This window comes from Rhinolophus sinicus, linkage group LG09 (assembly GCF_036562045.2).
Source record: "Rhinolophus sinicus isolate RSC01 linkage group LG09, ASM3656204v1, whole genome shotgun sequence".
NCBI lineage: Eukaryota > Metazoa > Chordata > Mammalia > Chiroptera > Rhinolophidae > Rhinolophus > Rhinolophus sinicus.
The window spans coordinates 55,384,595-55,409,346 of NC_133758.1; the positions used below are offsets into that span (position 1 = coordinate 55,384,595).

The window sequence follows — 24,752 nt, forward strand, 5'->3', positions numbered from 1 at the left end:
TGAGTCGAGTCGAGTGGAGTCGGTTGGTTGGCAGAAAAGTGGACAGCAGGTCGCACATCGTGTGAATCCAGCTGTGGGGGCAGAGCCCCAGAAAGTAGTTTCCAGGCTCTCGGCCTCACATAGACAGGTGCTGGCTCAGGTAGTAAATGGCCATCAACTGTGATTGGATGGCCATCAGCTGTGGCTAGTTGGCCGTCAGCTGTAACCAGTGAGCCATTGGCCACAATATAACTGCTGTGGCTATGCTAGGAGAAGGAGAAGAGAGGAGGAAGAATGGGGGCTAGCAAGAAGATGGCAGCTGGGTTGGCAAGCGTGGATGGCGGTTTGCGGACAGTGTGTGTCGTGCGGGAGACCCTGCTCGCTGCGCCATTTGTCGTGCGGGGAGGCCTGCGGGGTCTCTGCTCCCGCTCCCCATACAAGAACGCAGGATATGGTGAGGCCAAAAAGGAACACCCACGGAGCCATAGGTAGGGGAGTCATACCACTATATTCTCTCTGGCGGCACTATACTCTCACCGGAGGCTGGATCCACACTGTCCGCAAACCGCCATCCACGCTTGCCAGCCCAGCCGCCATCTTCTTGCTAGCCCCCATTCTTCTCTCTTCTCCTTCTCTCTCCTCCGTAGCCGCAGCAGTTATATTAGCGGCTAATTGGCTAACTGGCTACAGCTGACGGCCAATCAGCCACAGCTGACGGCCATCTACTACCCGAGCCAGCACTCCTCCACGTGAGGCCGAGAGCCTGTAAACTACTTTCTGGGGCTCTGTCCCCACAGTGTGGATCCAGCCTCCAGTGAGAGTATAGTGCCGCCAGAGAGAATATAGTGGTATGACTCCCCTACTTATGGCTCCGTGGGTGTTCCTTTTTGGCCTCACCATATCCTGCGTTCTTGTATGGGGAGCGGGAGCAGAGACCCCCAAGGCCGCCCCGCACGACAAATGGTGCAGCGAGCAGGGTCTCCCGCATGACAAATGGCGCAGCGAGCAGGGTATGGTGCCAGCTGAAACTCTCTGGAATGTACTAGAGCAGTTTACACGTATAAAAAGCTCAGCTTCGTAAGCAGGGTGTGGTGCCGGCCAAAGCTCTCCAAAGGACGGTGGAGCAGTTTGTGCGTGTGAGCACTCAGTCTGAGGAAGACCAGGAGGAGCAGCTGCCGGAGAGCTGGACCCCCGTGGAGGGGTGGGAGGACGTGGACGGTTCTCCCACCAGCACAGGAAAAGCCATGCAGCTGCTGCAGAGATGGAGCCCCGTGGAGAGGTGGAAAGATGTGGACGGTTCCCCAACCAGCACAGGCCGGAGGGAGTGAAGGTCGTTGCAGCCCTGTGGGCCGGGGAAGTTCCTGCTCAGGCAGCCCGGATGCAGGACTTGTAGTCCCAGGAGGTAACGCTTGCTGAGTCCTCCGTGGGAGATGAGGGTGAGGTCAAGGTCATCCCTCACCCCCAGGACAGCCCTGGTGAATGACTATGGATTATGGGGAATTGCCTTCCATCCCTAATTTAATGGACTGCTTGACTGTTTGTTTGGGAACTGTTGTTAGTGGAACTGGGGGATATTTGCTTTTGTGTCTTGATTGGCTGCCATTGCTAATATGTAAGCACCTTAACTGTGAGTCGCTGTTGTTCCAGCAGGGTACCCTGAGAGGCACAGAGAGAGTGGCAGCGCCCTGAGAGCCCTGGCTGAGTCCAGGAAGTCTGGCTGAGCCCTGAAGATACCCTGGCTGTGCCCAGGAAGTCGGGCTGTTCCCAGAGAGAGTGGCAGTGCCCTGAGAGCCCTGGCTGTGTCCAGGAAGTGTGGCTGTGCCCACAGAGAGTGGCAGTGCCCTGAAAGCCCTGGCTGAGTCCAGGAAGTGTGGCTGTGCCCACAGAGAGTGGCAGTGCCCTGAAAACCCTGGCTGTGTCCGGGAAGACAGGTGGTACCCTAAGAAGTCCAGGAAGTCTGGCCGTGCCCAGAAGCACTGGTGGTGCCCTGAGAAACCCTGGCTGTGCCCAGAGAGCCTGGCTGTGCCCAGGATATTGCATTCACCCCCAGGCTCCTCGCACAGGTCCCCTCGCGGAAGACGCTTGTCGCGTAGATTGTGAGGCGAGAGCCTGTAGGGGTGGAGTGTGGGGGCAGAGCCCCAGAAAGTAGTTTCCAGGCTCTCAGCCTCATATAGAAAGGTGCTGGCTCAGGTAGTAAATGGCCATCAACTGTGATTGGATGGCCATCAGCTGTGGCTAGTTGGCCGTCAGCTGTAACCAGTGAGCCATTGGCCACAATATAACTGCTGCGGCTACGGAGGAGGGGAGGAGAGAAGAAAAGGAAGATGGGGCCTAGCAAGAAGATGGCGGCTGGGCTGGCGAGCGTGGATGGCGGTTTGCGGACAGTGTGGATCCAGCCTCCAGTGAGAGTATAGTGCCGCCAGAGAGAATATAGTGGTATGACTCCCCTACTTATGGCTCCGTGGGGGTTCCCTTTTGGCCTCACCATATCCTGCGTTCTTGTGTGGGGAGCGGGAGCTGAGACCCCGCAGGCCAGCCTGCACAACACTCCCAGTTACCAATATCCTTCCTAGAACTTCTGTTAAGAAATGTCACTTCTCTTAATACATACTGGGAGAGCAAGCTGATTCATTTACACCCTTGGTTCCAAATCAGGGGTGATTTGCCCCCTAGGGGCCATTTGAGAATGTCAGATGTTTTTTGATGTCTCAACTTGAGGAGAAGGTGCTACAGGGATGCTCTAAACATCCTGCAATCCACAGGGCAGCCCCCATAACAAAGAATCATCTGCCCCCAAATGTTAGTGGTGCCAAAGTGGGAAGTCCCTGACCTCACCAGGTGCTGAACACCACCATTCCCAGAGGCATTTCGCTATTAGAAGAGGTTGCCTGTTAATATAACTGGATCTCTCATGGCTGGCTCTGAGGCTTCCACAGAGTAAAGAGAACACTTCCCAGAAGCTCAGCAGGAAATGTTGTGGGTCCACTGGGAACTTAGGCGATCAGAGGGTCTAAGTCTGGGATTCTGCCTTGGAAATCAGTTTCTCCCAGAGATTTCTGCCTTCTTTGTTCATTCAGTCATTCACTGGACATGAACCAGGCACAGAGCAAGATAATGAAGAAACAATGCAGTGTGTCCTTGCCATGCTCTGCCTCCGACCTTCCCTACCCCCACCATCAGCAGCATCCACTGCTAATACTAATTGGCATTTTCTCAGTTTTGCTGGGGAAGGCCAATAGTCTTCAATGGCCATTTTTATATTGGGTGGGCTATATACCAAGTAGATGTAAGCTGTAGGAGAGGTTTGGGATGGGGCATAAGGACTCAGCACGGGCAGTTTCAATTTGCCCTTCCAGGTGGCCCTTCCTTAGCATCCCAAGGTGACTGCCTGTGCCAAGCAGCCTCCTCCTCTGAAGGGCTTAGAGGGAGCTAGGCAGGGGCATGGCTGGACAGTCATGGCATGGTGGCACAGGCTCTGCTCTTACTGACAGACCACGTCAGTGATGGCCTGCTGGGCTGCCTGTGGCATTGTGCCAATTTGTGCTCCTTGGGGAAAGGTGGATATGTATTTGTGGTTGCTACTGTGTATGTGGTTTCACGTCTATTGGCAGAGTTCCTGCATGCTCCTGAAGTGCCTTTCACTTTGCCGATATCTAAATCCTGCCTTCCGAGGAGCCTGAGTGGTGGGGGCTGCAGCATCCAACTAGTTGGCAGGTTGTGGGTATGGGTACCCACTGCCACCCTCACCATGGGTGAGCCTGTGCATTGCTGGGGGCCACTCATTTCTGGGGGCCTTTTGGTCTGTTTGTTCTAGAACCATGTAAGGTCTCCATGAGGATGTCAGTAAAAAGTGTATTTATTTTAGACTGATGCAAGAAGGGTTGGGCATCTAATTTATCAAGTTATGGTGACTTGGTTTAACACTGTTGGTTAAATTTATTTGTATATATTTCTGCTGGAAGACTTACTTGACAGTCAAGATGGAAAAATAAAGGGAAATAGTTGGGTTTTGTTTTTGAGAAAGAGGTTTGCTGAACATGTAGATGTTCTGATTAGGTTGAGTAAACTTCGCTACCCTAGTTGAGCTGCTCCTCTCCTCACTAATGAGATTTCCACTTAAACCAAAAAGGAAAACTGAAACTGAGATTAATAACATAGGATCTTAGTAGCTCTGGATATCCCTGGTTCTCAGAGAGCGTCTTCTGGAAAATGGTGGGTTGGATCAGTTGCGCCTTTGAGCTAAGCACCAGGCTCACCCTAATTCTGGAAGGTTTTTCTTATTCAGTCAAAGGCACCTTCTTTAGTGAGGGCGGTGGCCTCATGCCCAACTTTATCCGCCCCATCTTCCTCATATAGCACCATCTCCCTGGGTTTCCTCCCTTGTTGGCTCTAACAGTGCCTGTTGGAAGCACACAACTTCTGTGCCAGCTCCTCTCTGGCCAAGGGAGGAATAGAGAGAGTTTGCATCAGCTAAGGCCGATCAGCCTTCATCACCACAATGTCTCTAACATACTGTTCCAGGGAGCCCAGCGGATGGGCCAGTACTGGCTCTGAATTTAGTGGAAGTAGCCATCTCCGAATGAAAATGAAAGTTAAATACAGAAAAAGTAAATTATGACAAACAGTAATGAGTGGGTTTGTGATATAAACCCAGATGTGTTCTTTCTGAAGTAGCCTTGGCTTATTTTATGTGATTTCAGAGCTTTGAGACTGTCTAGATTTCTTTTCATTACCTTAGACCACCAAGTAATAGAAAAACAATAAAGGGGCATAAATATTCCAGACACAGCCCTGAGAGATGTTTGCACAAGTCACTGGAGCCTTTCTTGCCAGCGCTGGGGGAGGCCTGAGCGGCTTTTTCTGACAGCCGATAGCCCAGCCCAGTGGGGCCAGCTGAACCCACTGGGTAGCCCAGGGCTCAGTGAACAGTGGGTGAGGCCAAGGTGGCCAACCATTTACTGAGGAACAGCAGAGAGACAGGAACATTTTACTTAGTTTGCACCATTTGACATCATGGATATTCAGCCATTTTGACCTATAAAAACAGCAATTTTAATTTTAAAATTAACAAAAGGAGTCACGTCAGGCATTTCTTCATTACCAACTGCTGCAGGGATTAAATCAGTTGTGAAAATGTGGGTGCCTGGGCCTCCCTGTGGAGACACAGCAGCATCAGGATGGCACTCAGCACAGCCAATGCTACACTAGCTCCATGGGGGGATGCAGGGAAGAAGGCCATTTGTGTTGTCCCCCAGCTGTTGGGAAGGAGGATGAGGACTGCAAACGCCAGCTGTGCTGGTCCAGAAACATGGATTTATGGTATGTGCCCTGGTATTGGGAAGTCTACACCCAGAGACCCTCCCTGCAAAAGCTGTAGACTTGGCCTGGGGTATGGCCAGTGTGTGTGGTTTGCCCCACAGGGTATTTTGACAAAACTTAATTGAACTTGTAAAACTGAGATTTCACATAAAAATTGGAATTTAGATCTTCTCTTGAAAAGTCAGCATATCAGGCCACCAGCGGAGTTGCCTCTATTCTTACCTGGCAACCCCAGGCTGGGGCTGCGAAGCAGCTGCCACTCGAGATGGACCAGTGCTCACCTTTTTGCTGTGGTCCCATCTCTCTATGTGGATTATTTTTTAGAGAGAAATATTCTTCTGTATTCATGCCTCTACCACAAAGGTGAAGACAAAAGATAGACCAAGAGGGCCACTGTTTCCAGAAAAATGGGAGCGAACTTTCTCGTGGAAGTAAGGAGCATTCCTACAAGATTAGTAGTTTAACTGAGTGTGTCTGGTCCAACAGAGTACAGCACTTCCTGCACCGGGCCTCAAGTGCTCCTTCATGGCCCTTGCTGTCCAGTCATCTCCCGAGGCACAACCTTCCTTTCTGTGGCTAGAATATGTGGCCTAGAGGGCAGAGTTGGCTGTGGGCTCCTCTCTGCTGGTCTTGGGAATGGGGTAGCCTGAGGACAGGCAGTTCTGATCACGTCTGAGAAGCAGCTCAGGAATCCACCACAGCAGGCTCAGAGCTCACTGTGCTTGAGAAGCCCATAGGCTGTGTCCTGAGGTCCAGTGAAGGACACGGGGGGTGGAGGAGTCAACACACACACACAGTTCATTCACACTGTGACTGAAGAGCTAGACCACTGTGCACCAACCTGCCTTTTCTCATTTCTACCTCCTTCAGTCTGCATTTAGAAAAGCATTTCTAAAATGATAGAAATGAACTATTTTCATTCAGTTAGGTACAAAAAAAAAATAACTAAAGGGCTTGATAATGCAGTTATAATAGGCATGTCTCTGACACTCCAGACTAAAGAGAAGAGAGCCACAGGCTTCATTTAGCATCAGGCTGAGATGAAAGATGGCAGGGGACAGTTTCCCTGTGGGTAAGGCAGATTCTTGCTGCACCATAATACCAGGGTATTTGTTGTCAACTTTGTTCAATAACAATTCTCCATTATTTCATGAGCCACTAAAACTACGTTTCCAAGTATCGAGGGACTGCAAGGGACAAGTCAGTGCCTACTGTAAACTCCAAGCCTAGGTTTCCTACCATCAGTCATGCTGTTTCTCTCTGAATAAGCCAGGGTGTTCACACAGTCAAGCTGCCAGACTGGTCATTTAAAAGGTTGTATCTTTTTGTGTGGCTAATTGAAGCATTAGAAGATTGATAATTTTAACAGTTTCAAAATGAGAAGGTCCCCCTTCAAGAAAGAGAAACCGGAGGCCAAATTGCTGGCAAAAATTGGATAAGCATGCTTGGCCATAGTTATACAGCAGATTCTCATCTGAATAAAGGTAGATAGACCTTTTTAATAGCCAAGATTTGTCTTTAAAGCAACATGAATAGCTCAAATATCCTTCTACTTATGTAATCGTTGCTCAGAACAGTTTTGAAATTACTTGCAGAAAACTTTTTTTTGGAAAGTTTCAAGGAAAATTATTTTTCACATTCTCAGTAATGGCAGCTCCTCCTTTTTCTTAATTGTTCTCTGAGAATGGATTTGATTTTGGGTCCCAGCCAAAATCTATTTAGAGTTAAATCTTGTAAATACTGTGGCTGATCAAGCTAAATGATACAATTTGGGTGCAAAGCTAAATGCGACTCAATTAGTAAAAATGGTTTTGTCCAAGTTACAAAGTTCTGTAGGGAAAGGTCAGGAAGGACCCACAGCAAACTGATAGCTTCCTCTGGGAGGAGGTGGACAAAGGGAACCTGGTGTGTGTTGTTAAAATGTTTATAATAAGAATGTATTCATGTATTACTTTTACAAGTAAAAAACATCCTCTGCTCACATAAACTAATGCTGAAGACAAATCCAATAATATTCTGAGCATCTATAGACTTGACTTCCAAGGTAACTCATTTGAACATGGTTTGTACTGTGACCAAAGTATGCTAAAATAAAATTTATAAACTAAAAAATTTTAATAACCCTTTAAATAGGCATTAACATTAATAATCTAATGGTAAAGTCTGTTTTTGTTTGTTTTTACTTAGTCCTTGAAAGTTGCTGTGGTTTATTCTGAGGAGAAAAACAAGTTTTCTAAATTATTCTAATTCTGAATGGCACTTGCTGTTGCCTAGAGCTGTCAAAAGATGCCAAGACATGTAGCTGGGATCTGGCTCTGTGTTAATCCCCTACGAACTCTATGACCTTGGCAAAAGCGTTCACTCCTGTGTCTCAGCTTCCTCTCATGCCTTAAAGGAGGTGATTGTGCCTACCTATGCTGATAGTGTGTGGTTCCACATTTCCCTGTTGCCCTGAGCTTTCTAATTCCCAGGGTGGCTTCTCATGAAGTCTAATTGCTCACTCTCCCCCAGCACCAAGCCCTGGAAAGGCGCTTGCATAGCTCCTTTTCTGCTTGCTTTTCAGGGTCTATAGACCTCCCTGATCTATCGTATTGTTCTAGAAACATAAAGGATTCCCTTTCTTTTCTTCCCAACATACTTCTTGGATGATTTGTCTTTATCTTAAGGGATGTGGCCTAGATTGAATAGAGTTGGGAGGGAAATATTGAGACTTGAGAACTCTGATGATGCATTCCTACGGAGGAATAAAAGGGGGGATGATGTAAAGAACATAGTCATTGACATCTAGAGGTATTGCCTTTACATCTAAGCTGTTACTGCCATCTAGGGTGGAAAATACAGTGATACTAAAGCAGTCGCATGGTAGAGAGGTTGCATGAGAAAAGGGAAGAAAGAAAATTGATTTTATCAGAAGGTAAAGGTGTTGCTGAATATCCAAAGGTCAGTTTTACCTATGCTGTGAAGTTCTCACCCTGAGACAGGAAGAAAATTAGATTTCCAAATATTTGAGGTCATACAATACATTCATTCATTGGGAGGAGCCCTTGGGTAGAAGCCAAAATATCCAGCAATGGGCTTATATTTCCACAAACTGACTGTGTCACGTCCAGCGAGTAATATACTCTCTTTGGGCCTCAGTTTCCTCCCATGTAAAATGAGGGATAATTAGCTTAGATCAGAGACCTGCAGATTGTTTTTGACCATGCAGAACAGTAAGAAACACATTGATATCACAATACTCATATACACAACTAGGACAAAAGTTTCACAATCCTTATAGAAAACGATAATAAGGATTATCACACAATCCTTATAGAAAACAATATTTTCTATTCTGTTTCATTTTTTCAAATACTGGTTGTGACCCACCTAAATTGATTTTCCAGCTCTCTGAGAGGTTGCAACTCACAGTTTGAAAAACACTTTATTAGCTGTTTCCAGTCTGCAAATCTAATGATCTTATGGTCCCTGAAGTGTGGAAAGGAGAGTTTAGCTGAGAGCATAAAACCAAGAAGGTTCAGGGTGTGTGAGAGGCCTCATACATGGTCACATGGACCCAAGGCAGTAGGCTTCAGCCACAGCTCCCAGAGAAAGCCCCAGTAAGTCATGGTCACAGATTACTCTCTTTAATGCTATAATTATATCCTTCAGGTAGAAAAGATCCAAGAGATAAAAGGTCCAAGAAATTTAAAAAAAGATTCTTAGAGTACTATGAATAATTATATATCAACAAATTGAACAACCTAGATGAAATGGACAGATTCCTAAAAAAAACAAAAACCATACTAAGACTGCATCATGAAGAAATAGAAAATCTGAATAAATCTGTAACTAGTAAGGAGATTGAATCAATAATCAAAAACCTCCCAACAAAGAAAATCCCTAGACCAGATGGCTTCACTGGTGAGTGCTACCAAACATTTAAAGAAGAATTGAGACCAATCCTTCTCAAACTCTTCCAAAAAATGAAGAGGAGGGAACACTTTCTAATTCATTTCATGAGGCCAACATTACCCTAATACCAAAGCCAGACAACAAAGACACAACATGTAAAGAAAACCAATATTCCTCATGAATGTTGATGTAAAAATTCTCAACAAAATACTAACAACCTGAATTTGGCAGCATATGAAAAGGATTATCTATCGTGACCAATTTGGGTTATTTTCTGTAATGCAAGGATGATTCCACATATGAAAATCAATCAGTTTAATATACCACATTAACAGAATGAAGGGGGAAAACTACATGGTCATCTCATCATGCAGAGAAAATATTTGACTTAATTCAACACTTTTTCATGATAAAAACATTCATCAAACTAGGATAGAAGGAAATTACCACAACATAATAGAAGCCATCTGTGGAAAACCCACAGCCGACATCGTACTCAATGGTGAAAGACTGAAATCTTTTCCACTAAGATCAAGAATATGACGAGGATGACTACTTTCATCAATTCTTTCATTTCTTTTCTCCTTTCTTTCTTTCTTTCCTTTTTTTTTTTTTTTTTTTTTTTTTTTGAGAATTTTTATAATAGTTTATTTGAGCCAAAATTGACAACATATGCTGGGGAGCAAGATCTCAAATGTTCCTACCACTTCTTTTCAACATCGTATTTATTGGAAGTTGTAGCCAGAGCAATTAGGCAAGGTATAGAAATAAAAGGCATTCTAACTAGAAAGAAAAAGTAAAATTATCTCTGTTTGCGGATGAAATGATTTTATATGTAGAAAACCCTAAAGATTCAAACAACCAAACGAAGAACACCTGCTAAAACTAATAAACAAATTTTAAAAAGTTGCAGGATACAAAATCAACATGCAAGAATTGGTTGCATTTCTTTACACCAACAATGGACAATACAAAAAGAAAATTAAGAAAACAATTCAATTTACAATAGTATCAAAAAGAATAAATTACTTATAAATAAACTTAACCAAGGAGTTAAAATATTTGTACACCAACAACTATACAATGTTGCTGAAAGAAATTAGACCCAAATAAGACATCTCCTATTCATGGATTGAAAGACTTGATATTGTTAAGAGGTCAGTACTACACAAAGCTATCTACAGATTCAGTACAATCCCTATCATAATCCCAATGATGTGGGGGTTTTTGCAGAAATAGAAAAATCCATCTTAAAATTCAGGTGCTATCTCAAAGAATCTCCTGCCCCCAAATCACTGAAATAATATTGAAAAAGAAAAATAAAGTTAGAAATCTCACAATTCCTGATTTTAAAACTTACTACAAAGTTACAGTCACAAAAACAGTGTGGTATTGCCATAAAGAGAATCATGAACCAATGGAATAGAATAGAGCTCAGAAATAAACTCTCCCATATATGGGCAAATGATTTTTGACAAGGATGCCAAGACCATTCAAAGAGAAAGGACAGTCTTTTCAAAAATGCTGCTGGGACAAAGGACTCCTTGCACAGCAGACAGGCAAGACAAAGAGGCCCACTACTGAATTCACCTAAATGTGGGTGAATTGCACGAGCAGGGCAGGAGGGAAAGGAGAAGTGCGGAGACGGAGCCACGTGGGTGCAGGACGCAGACCTAGCTCAGTGCTCCAAGCTGGCTGCATTCCGCAACTACCGCAGCTGCGAGAGAGGGAAGAACTTGGACTGCTAGGGCTCCGCTTATGGCCCACAGGGCTGAGGGGGCAGCATATAACACTGCTGAACCCAACGCTCACGGCAGAAACCTCGGTGAAAAGACTGAGGGAAGAAGGCTGAAAACAGTGGTGTCATGTGGGGTGACAGGCAGGGTCTCTGCTCCCGCTCCCCACAAGAGAATGCAGGATGTGGTGAGGCCAAAAAGGAACACCCACGGAGCCATAAGTAGGGGAGTCATATCACTATATTCTGTCTGGCAGCATCTGCCTCGCTGCAATCCACTCTTGTTAGCTCAGCCACCATCTTCTTGCTAGCCCCCATTTTCTGCTAGCGCAGCCACAGCAGTTATATTAGTGGCCAATGGCTCACTGGTTACAGCTGACGGCCAACTAGCCACAGCTGATGGCCATCCAATCACAGTTGATGGCCATTTACTACTTAAGCCAGCACTTTTCTGTGTGAGGCCGAGAGCCTGGAAACTGCTTTCTGGGACTCTGTCCCCACACTCCACCCCTATAGGCTCTTGCATCACAATCTACGTGACAAGTGTCTTCTGCGAGGGGCCCTGTGCGAGGAGCCTGGAAGTGAATGCAATATCCCGGACACAGCCAGGCTCTCTGGGCACAGCCAGGGTTTCTCAGGGCACCACCAGTGCTTCTGGGCACAGCCAGACTTCCTGGGCTTCTTAGGGTACCACCAGTCTCTACAGGCACAGCCTGACTTCCTGGCACAGCCAGGGCTCTCAGGGCACAGCCACTCTCTCTGGGCCTCTCAGGGTACCGTGCTGGACCACTAGTTTCCCCGGGTACAGCCAGGGTTTCTCAGGGCACTGCCACCCTCTCTGGGCACAGCCAGACTTCCTGGACTCAGCCAGGGCTCTCAGGGCACTGCCACTCTCTCTGTGCCTCTCAGGGTACCCTGCTGGAACAACAGCGGCTCACAGTCAAGGTGCTTACATATTCTCAATGGTGGCCAGTCAAGACACAAAAGCAAACATCCCAGTTCCACTACATGGTGGTATGTTCCCAAACAGTCAAGCGGTCCATTAAATTAGGGATGGAAGGCAATTCCCCATAGTCCATAGTCATTCACCAGGGCTGTCCTGGGGGTGAGGGACGACTTTGACCTCACCCGCATCTCCCACGGAGGACTCAGCAAGCCTTTCCTCCTGGGACAAGTCCCGCATCTGGGCTGCCTCACCTTTGCTTTCTCCGGCCTAAGCTGGTTGGGGAACCGTCCACATCTTCCTACCCCTCCACGGAGATCCAGTTCTCCAGCAGATGCATGGCTTTTCCTGTGCTGGTGGGAGAAGCGTCCACGTCCTCCCACCCCTCCACGGGGGTCCACCTCTCCGGCAGCTGCTCCTTCTGGTCTTCCAGAGACTGAGTGTTCATACACACAAATTGCTCCACCACTCTTTGGAGAGCCTTGGCCGGCACCATATCCTGCCGACTACGCCATGTGTCATGTGGGGCGTCCGGCAGGGTCTCTGCTCCCACTCCCCACAAGACAACGCAGGATACGGTGAGGTCAAAAAGGAACACCCACGGAGCCATAAGTAGGAGAGTCATATCACTGTTTTCTCTCTGGCGGCATCCGCATCTCTGCAATCGCTCTTGTTAGCTCAGCCACCATCTTCTTCCTAGCCCCCATTTTCTACTAGCACAGCCATAGCAGTTATATTAGTGGCCAATGGCTCACTGGTTACAGCTGACAGCCAACTAGCCACAGTTGATGGCCATTTACTACCTGAGCCAGCACCTTTCTATGTGAGGCCGAGAGCCTGGAAACTGCTTTCTGGGGCTCTGTCCCCACAGGTGGTTTAAGCCCTAACTGAAGAGCAGAGAACGGAAGCCTTAGGCACTAAGACTAGCCGCCCCCTCCCTACCCTCCCAGAGCTTGCCCCGCCCCCACCTGCCGGGTGCTAGAAGCAGAACAGTAGCAGTGTCAGATCAAAAAAATAGAATATTTGCTCTTCTGAGAACTGTGGACCGCAGACACAAATTCACAGCCCTACCAGTTCCAGAAAAGGGGAGGGAGCTGTGGAAGCAAGACCGGCTGTGGTGGTGGTCGCAGCCATTGTCCTGGGCCACCTCGCACAACTCACTCCGCAGCTGACCCCACCTATCTGGGCGGATCCCTGCAGGAGTAAATAGAACTGCTGAAACATACGGGCTGTGAATCTGGAGCTGCAAGAGCTTTGGAACATCAAAAGCTCTCCTCATACCCACCGGGACACTGCGCTCTGTGACCTAGATGAACTATTAACAGAGGAGAAGCCCATCTCCCAGGGAATCCCCCCATTGTGTGAGAAGCTGGAATAGCGCAGAGAAAACATAGCACTACCGTGTGGGAGAGGAAAAATAGGCTGCCTTCGGAGAAAAAATAAAACATTCTACCAACAACTACTGGAAAACAAAAGAAAGACCTCTTCCTATTAACCTGTTGCAAAATCCACTACTTAGATGTACTTAGGTAGATGTCTAGGAAGAGAAATAGTAAATCAGTAATTGCCATGAATAACCAAGGCAACAAGATAGCTCAGAAAGAAAGTGAAAAATCTCCAGAAAAGGCACTTAAAGATACAGAAATATGTGACTTAAATGACAGAGAATTCAAGATTGCAGTTCTGAAAAAACTCAACGAGATGCAAGAAAACACAGATAGGCAGTTAAATGAACTCAGAAACACAATCAAAGAACAGCATGAGCATTTTACGAAAGAGATTGAAATTTTAAAAAAGAACCAAATAGAATTTCTGGAGATTAAGAACTCAATAGAAGAAATTAAGAATGAAATAACCAGCTTAGGTAGTAGAGTTGACCAGATGGAGGAAAGAATCAGTGACATCGAAGATAGAAACCTGGAAATTACACAGATGGAAGAAGAAAGAGACTTGAGACTTAAAAGAAATGAAAGAACTCTACAAGAACTTTCTGACTCCATCAAAAGAGCAATATAAGAATAATGGGCATAGCATAAGAAAAAAACAGAGAAGGGAACAGAGAATATATTCAAACAAATTGTCGATGAGAACTTCCCAAACTTGTGGACAGAACTAAAACCTCGAATCCAAGAAGCAAATAGAACACCTAATTACCTCAATCACAACAGGCCTTCTCCAAGGCACATTGTATTGAAGCTGTCTAAAATCAAAGACAAAGAAAGAATCCTCGAGGCAGCCAGGGTAAAAAAGACGGTAACTTACAAAAGAAAGCCCATTAGATTATCATCAGATTTTTAAGCAGAAACTCTACAAGCTAGGAGGGAGTGGAACCAAATATTCAAACTATTGAAAGAGAGAAATTATGAGCCAAGAATAATATATCCAGCAAAGATATCCTTTAGATATGAAGGAGGAATAAAGACCTTTCCAGACATACAGAAGCTGAGGGAATTTTCTAATACACGACCTGCACTACAAGAAATACAAAAGGAGGCTATTCGACCACCATCAACAGGGACAATTTGTGGCAACCAACACATAAAAAGGGGGAGAGTAAAGGCCTGAACCGGAATATGGGAATGGAGAAAGTAAGCGTGCTGAAGAAAATGGAATACTCTAAATATCAAACTTTCTTTTACATAAACTTAAGGGTAACCACTCAAAAAAAAACCCAGAACTGATTATATATATATATATATATATATATATATATATATATATTGTAACAAAAGAAGAAACAGAGGGAAACATAGAATACCACCACACAGAAATAATAGACAACAACAAAAAGGCAAAGAAACAATGGAGACACAGCCTTACCAGAAAACTAAACATAGAATGACAGGAAATCCTCACATATCAATAATCACCCTAAATGTAAATGGACTGAACTCACCAATAAAAAGGCACAGAGTAGCAGATTGGATCAAAAAACTAAAACCAACCATATGCTGTCTCCAAGAGACACATCTCAGCTACAAGTACAGCATAGACTCAAAGTGAAAGGGTGGAAATTGACATTCCAAGCAAATGGTACCCAGAGAAAATCAGGTGTAGCCATAATGATATCAGATGAAACAGACTTCAAGGTGAAAAAGATAACAAGAGACAAAGATGGACATTTCATAATGGTGAAGGGGACTATACAACAAGAACACATAACAGTCATCAATATTTATGCCCCAATAAGACAGCACCGAAATACACCAAGCAACTACTAACAGAACTAAAGAGGAAATTGACCAAAACACAATTATACTAGGGGACTTAAATACATCATTGACAGCTATGGATAGATCATCCAAACAGAAAATAAATAACGAAATAGCAGCCCTAAATGACGCATTAGATGAAATGGACATAATTGATATATATAGAGCACTTCATCCTAAAACATCAGACTATACATTCTTTTCTAGTGTACATGGAACATCTCAAGGATAGATCATATATTGGGACATAAAATCAGCCTCAGCAAACTTAAGAAGATTGAAATCATACCAAGCATATTCTCTGATCACAAGGCTTTGAAATTGTATATCAAGTGCAAAAAGAAAGCGGGGAAAAAAGACAAATACATGGAGATTAAACAACATACTTTTAAAGAACGACTGGGTCAAAGAAGAAGTTAGAGGAGAGATCAAAACATACATAGAAACAAATGACAATGAAAATACATCCTACCAAAATTTTTCAGATGCAGCGAAAGCAGTTTTAAGAGAGAAATTTATATCATTACAGGTCTATCTCAAGAAACCAGAAGAATCCCACATAAATAACCTCCCGTTACACCTTAAAGAACTAGACAAAGAACAACAAATAAAACCTAAAGTCACCATAAGACAGGAAACAATAAAAATCAGAGCAGAACAAAATTAAATAGAGAACAAAAAGACAATAGAAAAAATTAATGTGACAAAGAGCTGGTTCTTTGAAAAGATTAACAAAATTGACAAACCCTTGGTCTGACTCACTAAAATAAAAAGAGAGAAGACATTAATTAACAAAATCAGATATGAAAAAGGGGAAGTTATCACGGACACCACCAAAATACAAAGGATCATCCAAGAATACTATGAAGGACTATATGCCACCAAATTCAATAACCTAGAAGAAATGGACAAGTTCTTAGAAACATATACCTTTCCAAGGCTGAACCATGAAGAACTAGAAAATCTACACAGACCGATCACCACTAACGAAATTGAATCAGTCATCCAAAACATTCCCAAAAGCAGAAGTCCGGGACCACATTGCTTCACTAGTGAATTCTACCAAACCTTCAAAGAGGATCTAATACCAATCCTGCTCAAACTCTTCCAAAAAATTGAAGAAGAGACAGTACTCCGTAACTCATTTTATGAGGCCAACATTACCTTCATACCAAAACCTGGTAAGGACAACACAAAAAAAGACAACTACAGACCAATATCTCTGATGAATACAGATGCAAAAATCTTAAATAGAATTCTAGCAAATCGAATACAACAATGCATTAAAAAGATTATTCATCACGACCAAGTGGGGTTCATCCCCGGGGCACAAGGATGGTTCAACATCCACAAATCCATAAATGTGATACATCACATAAACAAAATAAAGGACAAAAATCATATGATTATATCAATTGATGCAGAAAAAGCATTTGACAAGATACAACATCCATTTATGATTAAAACACTTAATAAAATAGGTATAGAAGGAAAATACCTTAACATAATAAAGGCCATATATGACAAGCCCTCTGCTAATCTCATAATTAATGGTGAAAAACTGAAGCCCTTTGCTCTACGTTCAGGAACACGACAGGGCTGTCCCCTATCACCTCTGCTTTTCAACATAGTGTTGGAAGTCCTTGCCAGAGCAATCAGGCAAGAGAAAGAAATAAAAGGCATCCAAATTGGGAATGAAGAAGTTAAATTGTCACTCTTTGCAGATGACATGATGCTATATATAGAGAACCCTAAAGACTCCACCAAAAAGCTATTAGAAACAATCAACGAATACAGTAAATTTGCTGGCTACAAAATCAATGTACAAAAGTCCATTGCTTTCCTTATACTAACAATGAAATCTCAGAAAAAGAAATACAAAAAACAATTCCTTTTGCAATTGCAACAAAAAGAATAAAATACCTAGGAATAAACTTAACCAAGGATGTGAAAGACCTATATGCTGAAAACTATAAGACATTTTTGAAAGAAATTGAAGAAGACACAAAGAAATGGAAAGACATTCCGTGCTCATGGATTGGAAGAATCAACATAGTCAAAATGGCCATATTACCGAAAGCAATATACAGATTTAATGCAATCCCCATCAAAAACCCAATGGCATTTTTTAAAAAGAAATAGAACGAAAAGCATCAGATTTGTTTGGAACCACAAAAGACCCCGAATAGCCAAAGCAATCTTAAGGAAAAAGAACAATAATGGAGGTATCACACTTCCTGACTTTGGCTTGTACTACAGGGCTACAATAATCAAAACAGCATGGTATTGGCAGAAAAACAGACACATAGACCAATGGAATAGAATTGAGAACCCAGAAATAAAACCACATAAATATGGACAGATAATTTTTGACAAAGAAGCTAAAAACATACAATGGAGCAAAGACAGCCTCTTCAATAAATGGTGCTGGGAGAATTGGATAGCCACGTGCAAAAGAATGAAACTGGACTGCTATTTGTCACCATGTACCAAAATTAATTCAAAATGGATCAAAGACTTAAGCATAAGACCTGACACAATAAACTGCATAGAAGAAAACATAGGTACTAAACTTATGGACCTTGGGTTCAAAGAGCATTTTATGAATTTGACTCCAAAGGCAATGGAAGTAAAACCTAAAATAAACGAATGGGACTATATGAAACTTAAAAGCTTCTGCACAGCAAATGAAACCATTGACAAAATGAAGAGGCCACCAACTGAATGGGAGAAGATTTTTGCAAACAGTGCCTCCGATAAGGGGCTTATATGCAAAATATACAAGAAACTCATGAAACTCAACAACAAAAAAACAAACAACCCAATTGAAAAATGGGCTGACGACCTAAAGAGATATTTCTCCAAAGAGGTCATACAAATGGCAAATAGACATATGAAAAAATGCTCAATATCACTAATTATCAGAGAAATGCAAATCAAAACCACAATGAGATATCACCTCACCCCAGTCAGAATGGCTATCATCAACAAGACAAATAGTAACAAGTGTTGGAGAGGCTGTGGAGAAAAAGGAACCCTCATACACTGTTGGTGGGAATGCAGACTGGTGCAGCTGTTATGGAAGGCTGTGTGGAGCTTCCTCAAAAAATTACGAGTAGAATTACCATATGACCCAGCAATTCCCCTCCTGGGTATCTACCCAAAAAATCTGAAAACATTTATACATAAAGACACGTGAGCTCCAATGTTCATTGCAGCTTTGTTTACGGTGGCCAAGACATGGAAACAACCAAAATGTCCTTCAATAGATGAATCGATAAAGAAGTTGTGGTATATATACACAATGGAATACTATTCGGCAGTAAGAAAAGATGAAATAAGACCATTTGTGACAACATGCATGGATCTTGAGAATATAATGCTGAGAGAAATAAGTCAGACAGAAAAAGCAGAGAACCATATGATTTACTGATATGTGGTATATAAACCAAAAACAACAAAAAAACAAGACAAACAAATGAGTGAACAAAAACTCATAGACACAGACAATAGTTTAATGGTTACCAGAGGATAAGGGGGTGGAGGGTGGGAGATTAGGGTAAGGGTTATCAAATATATGGTGATGGAAGGGGAACTGACTCTGGGTGGTGAACACACAATGGGATTTATAGATGATGTAATACAGAATTGTACACCTGAAATCTATGTAATTTTTCTAACAATTGTCACCCCAATAAATAAATAAATAAATGCTGCTGGGAAAACTGTATATCCACATGCAAAATAATGACATTGAACCTATATCTTATGTTATACCATATACAAAAAAAGTAACTCAATATGATCAAAAACCTAAGTGTAAGAGTTAGAAGTATAATATTCTTAAAGAAAATGAGAAAAAAACTTCATGATGTTGGATTTGGCAATGATTTATTAGATACAAGACCAAACGCACAGGCACCAAAAGATATATAATAAATTGGACTTCAAAAATTAAAAACTTATGTTTGTCAAAGAACGCAATCAAGAGAATGAAAAAGGCTACTAACAAAATGGGAGAAAAAAACTTGCAAATCATATGTCTTATAAGGGACTAATATTCAGGATATGTAAAGAACACCTGCAACTCAACAACAAAATAATGGACATTCCGATTTAAATATAGGCTAAGGACTTGAATAGACATTTCTCCAAAGAAGATATACAAATGGGCAATAAGCATTTGAAAAGAGCTCAGTATCACTAATTGTGATGACTGATTTTGCATGTCAACATGGCTGAGCTTAGCGATGCCCAGATCGCTGGTAAAACATTTTTTCTGGATGTGTCTGTGAGAATAATTCCAGAAGATATTAACATTTGACTCAGTTGGTTGAATAAAGAAAATCTGCCCTCACTAATGTGGGTGGGCCGCTTCCAATTCCTTGGGACCCAAATAGAACAAAAAGGCAGAGAAAGGGCAAAATTCTCTCTCTTTCTTCTTGAGCTGGGACGCTTCTCTTACCCTCTGACATTGGAGCTCCTGGTTCTTGGGCTTTTGGAGTCCAAGACTTACACTAGTGGTACCCAGTTCTCAGGCCTTCAGATTTAGATTGGACTATACCACCAGTTTTCCTGGTTCTCCATCTTGCACATGGCAGATTGTGGGGCTCCATAACCAGATGAGCCAATTTCTATAGTAGATGATAGATAGATAGATAGATAGATAGATAGATAGATAGATAGATAGATAGATATAAGATAAATGTGTGTACATACACACACGTGCACACACACATACTCCCTATTGGTTCTGTTTCTTTGAAGAACCCTGACTGATTTGTGTATGATTAGTGTTCAAAATCATAATGAGATACCACATCATACCTATTGGGATGGCTATTATCAAAGAAAGAGAGAACAACAAATGTTGGCAAAGATGTGAAGAAATTGAAACCACATGCACTGGTGGTGGGAATGTAAAATGGTACCGCCACTATAAACAGTATGGTGGTTCCTCAAAAAATTAAACATAGAATTACCTTATGATCCAGCAAGTCCACTTCTGGATATATATACCCACAAGAATTAAAAGCAGAGATTCAGAAAGATACTTGTGTTCTCCTTCTTCATAGCAGTATTGTTCACAACAGCCCAAAGGTAGAAACAACTAAACCATCCATCAGTGAATGAATGAATGAATGAATGAATGAATGAATGAATGAATGAATGAATAAAATATGGTCTGGTCCCACAGTGGAGTATTATTCAGCTTTAAAAAATGAATGACACATGATACAATATGGATGAACCTTCTTTTTAATTAAATGGATGACCCTTAAAGACATTATGCTAAGTGAAATAAGGACACAATATTGTATGTGTCCTCAAAAGGACAAATATTTTATAATTCCACTTATATGAGGTACCTAGAATAGTCAAATTCATAGAGACAGAAAATGTAATGGTGGTTACCAGGGACTGAGGGGAAAAAGGAGTGGGAAGTTAGTGTTTAATGAGTGTAGCATTTTAGTTCTGGAAGATGAAAACGTTCTGGAGATGGATGGTGGTAATAGTTGCACGACAAAGGGAATGTACTTAATGCCACAGAACTGTATACTTTTAAATTATTAAAATGGCTAATTTTATGTTATGTATGTTTTACCTTAATAAAAAAAGAAGACAAGTCAATTTTGATTTCCCACTCACCACCCACCCCTAAAAAAGTGCCAGATAGTCAGATTTAAAGGGAAAATAATTCAGGTCTGTTTTCCAGGTCTGAAAATAACACTGTTGGCATAATAAAGACAATCATTTGGAAGATTAAGTGATTTTTAAAAAATGTTTAATACACGTGTTTTAGTGTCAAGCAGATTCTGTTTTGTCAGAATTTTTCTGTCAGTGTGGCTATTCATTGACCATTCAGAAGGAGGAAAATACAAAGAAGATTCCGCGAGTATAAAGGAGTCTGAAAATGCATGTCTTTAAGCCTACAAGATTTGGAGCTGTCCCGCGTCCCTTTCCCACAAGATGTACATTCAGCAGAGACCCTTGATGACCAGCCAGCAACTCAGGGTGCTCCAAGGGTTTCATAGGCCTGGGTCCCAGTAGCTGTGTTCACCAGAGGGCTTGTAGAGGCAACTTCCAGGGCTAAGTCAGGGAAGCCAGAGTACCAGATGTCATTGATTCAAAGTGTACTTAGCATAGGAGACAAACTACACATGTGCACTCAGGTGTCTGTGTGCACTTATGTGTGTACTGTGGTTGTGTTTTTTTGTGGATTTAGACTGGGTGACACTGTCACAAGGGAAAGCCTCTCCCTTGGCATGTTTACTGCAATCCAGGCTCTGCCTACAACTTGCAGATTCAGAAGAAAAATGTTGTCATCCTACTCAGAAATGGTCAAACATAAGTGATTACCTGACAGTGACTAAATTAGCAGGAGAATGACAAATAATATATTTATTAACAATAAAGATTTCATTTTAGTAAATCAAAGAAGATCCAAGAGAAAATAAAAGTTTGTCACAAAATTGAATGGTATAAAGTTGTTGTTTCTTTTAACCTGCCTTCTCTCTCCCTGCTTTCACTTCGTGACATAAGAAGGAGCAATGCATGACATAGGGAAGCTCTGCTGATGTTTGCACTCATGATTTCCTCAGTGGACAGCATCTGGAGCTCCTGGGAGAAGGTGGGGCCAGAGATAGACCCATCCCCATGAGGATGTCCCTGTAAGCTATAGAGGGAATGAGGTGGCCCAGGGAGACCTTGGTGAGAGGAGAGGGGCCCCAGACAGGCTCTAAGGAACTCCAACATTTAACCAAAATGCAGAGCTGAAAGCACCCCCCTGCCAGGTAGCAAAGTGGTCAGAGAAGTGAGGGTGTGAACCAGGAGGAATGATGTCACTGAGATCAACAAGAGAGGGCCCAGTGCTACTGGGAGGCCAGGTGAGAGGAGCGCCAAAAAGTGCCCAATGAATTTAATAACAAAGAGGTTAATGTGAAATATAAGATTGTGTGTGCACAAGGCTTAATCTCTTAGGCACTTTTTCAGTTTTGCTACTTTTTAGGGGACTAAAGCCATTGAGGATGGTTATTGCCATTTTCAGAAAATGTGCAACCACCTACTTCTGGGTCACTTCCCTCTCATTTCATTTGGTGGTTTTATTTCTGGCCATTATGCTCCACACTGTGCTTTAATCTGCTGTTTTTGCTGTTTCCTGGTGGCAGTCCTCTGGCTGGAAGATTAGAGCCGATATCATTGAGGTGGCTGGTAGGCAGAAGTCACTGAGCGCCATATCAAGAAAGAAAGAGGAGCTAGGGCAGAGTTATGAGTTTTGGAAACATCCGAGGATGAGTTTTTATGTCGTTTTCAATATGAAAGTTGCTGCAACAACCCAGAACTGTAGTGATTATTTCACTTTGACCTGAGTGCTGTGCAAGCTGCCTTGGCTGGTGAAAGGCTGCTCGTGAGTGTGTGTCAGCCACTTCATTAGATTCAATTAGGTCTATCACCTTAGCCAGACCAGAGCTGTAATGGTCCATCACATAATTTTATAGTCAAACTTTAAGACCAAACCTCCTCTAAATGCTGCTGGGTCTGTTCAGATTTTTGCAGCTGAGTCCATGATATCCTGTATCTTAGGAACAAGTTGTATGAACTAGACAAACACCCTGTTGAACATCAAAGGGGATGTTTGTATTAGAATACTGGCCTACAAAAGAGAGCAAGAGAGACTTAGGGGTGTTTTACCTCTCAGGTCTACTTGTGGGCCCTTTTTGGCTCTCAGGAGGCTCAGTGATCGCACAAAGTCATGTACAAATATTCCTGGGAATCCAAAAATACAGACAGCTGCCCCCCTCCCCCATAGTCCTTATTCTCTTTATTATAGTAAGAGGCCTTTAGCTAATAGTCCAACAGTCCCTTGCCAGCAGCCAGCAATTTGGGTTCAAAAGGGATGACGCATTGTAGTGCTTTGTAAACAAGTTTATGGTGTTAGAAATGACCCTTAATAACGCCTACTGTTGGTCTGGCCAAACAGTTTTGAAAAAATGATGTTAAGCAACTAGATATCAAGTTCCATCTGCCTTGGGAATATACAGACTGAAGAATAAATTGACTAGAAGATGCTCGAAGGGCCTTCAGGCTTTGGAAACAGTTTTCACTTTGAAAGCCAACCAGTATGGCAGGGCAGTGCTTTACTTCTGCTGCTGCTGTTTAACTCAAAGCCACGTCACAGTTCAGAAGGGCCTTGGCTGGCCCTTGGCCAGCATGGGGTAGGCCTCCGTATAAGAGATTAATTCACCCAGATCCACCCAAATCTAGGTGTGACTGAATACTGTTTGATGACATTTGAATGTATTTCACACACAAGTAGATAGTTTGAAAGATGTTTAGCTTCAAATCTATTTCAAATCCAGTCTGTTTCAAATCTGGCAGAGACCTAAAATTTCTAACTTTTCTTTTTGGTCACCATTCTCACTGTGATGTTCAGTATATAAAAAAGAAACAATTCTTTGTTGTTCTGTTTTAAACAGGTCTGTTACTGTCAAAAAGGAATGTAGTTCCTTGATTTTAGGTGCTGCTGTTATGAAACTGATTATTTTCTTGTGACGTTCTTTCCTCCCTCCCCCCACACCCACCACCAGGAAGGGCGCCTGTGGCCTTCAGACGCCTCCGGTCCTCGGCCAGGTACCTCGGAGGTAAGGCGTTGGACAAGGGAAGCCTGTGGATGGCAGGAGGAAGCTACTGAACCCGATGTGCATAGGAGAGGGGAGGAGGGAAATAAACCATTGCAACAAAATTAGTGCAAAGGTTAAATGTGTTATAGCATAGCTTAAGAAATAACACATATAAATTAAGGCATATGCCTATAATTTTGTTTAAAAGTGGGGGTTGGTGGCATTTTTCCCTAGAATCTTCTAGAGATTATTTGTGCTAAAGTTTCTTATAGAAAACAGGTTGAGAATCCCTGATCTTTACATGATCCTATAAACTGCTAATAATGAGGCTTGGCAGATGTGGACATAGTTTATAAATATAACATGATTCATTTCCACATCTCTAAGTTTAATAGTATGACTTTAAAAAAACACAGTTTTTTTGCCTTTAAGTTAAGAATATGGTATGAGGGAAGTCAATGGATGGATGGGGATGTATATATATATATATATATATATATATATATATATATATATATATATATATATATAATATCTCTCCTCTAGAAGAATGGATGGTGAAATAGATGAGACAATTATGTAAGAATTCACTTTGGAAACAATAACTATAATCCTATTTACTTTGGAATACAAAACATTTTTCATGTCAGTTACTAAAAATAGCTACAGGAAACTTTATGTAGAAAGCAATAACTGTTAAAGGTTAGAAACCAGAAAGAAAAAGAAGTCACTTGTTCCATATTTTTCTAAGTAATTGATAGAGCAATAGCCTTCTATAAATAATTCATAAATTGACCCAGCGCCCCCTACCTGTTCTAAGCACCATGGTGTGAAGTTATAACTCACATTTACCATGAAAACTCTGAGCCACTCCCTACTCTTACGAATCATAGCTGTGAGAGCTGGAAGGGACCTGAGAAAGCAGGCCTGCCAGTCCTCTTACTTTGTAGGTAAAGAAGTGGAGGCCTGGACCAGGTCACATGGCGGACAGTACCAGAGCGCTGTCTGCACAGCATTCTTCCACTATGTTACTGTTTACTGCACTCTGG

General features: G+C 42.6%; 1 protein-coding gene across 15 annotated transcripts in view; it reads left to right on the forward strand.

Moving 5' to 3' along the window:
• The window catches only part of LDLRAD4 (low density lipoprotein receptor class A domain containing 4), a 606,571-nt gene that overhangs the window by 573,833 nt on the left and 7,986 nt on the right, over nt 1-24,752 (forward strand). For all 15 annotated transcript variants that reach the window (XM_074340417.1, XM_074340421.1, XM_074340425.1 and 12 more), the window contains one exon: nt 23,671-23,724. In XM_074340417.1, the coding sequence (XP_074196518.1) occupies nt 23,671-23,724 (54 nt within the window). The remainder of the gene's footprint in view (nt 1-23,670; nt 23,725-24,752) is intronic.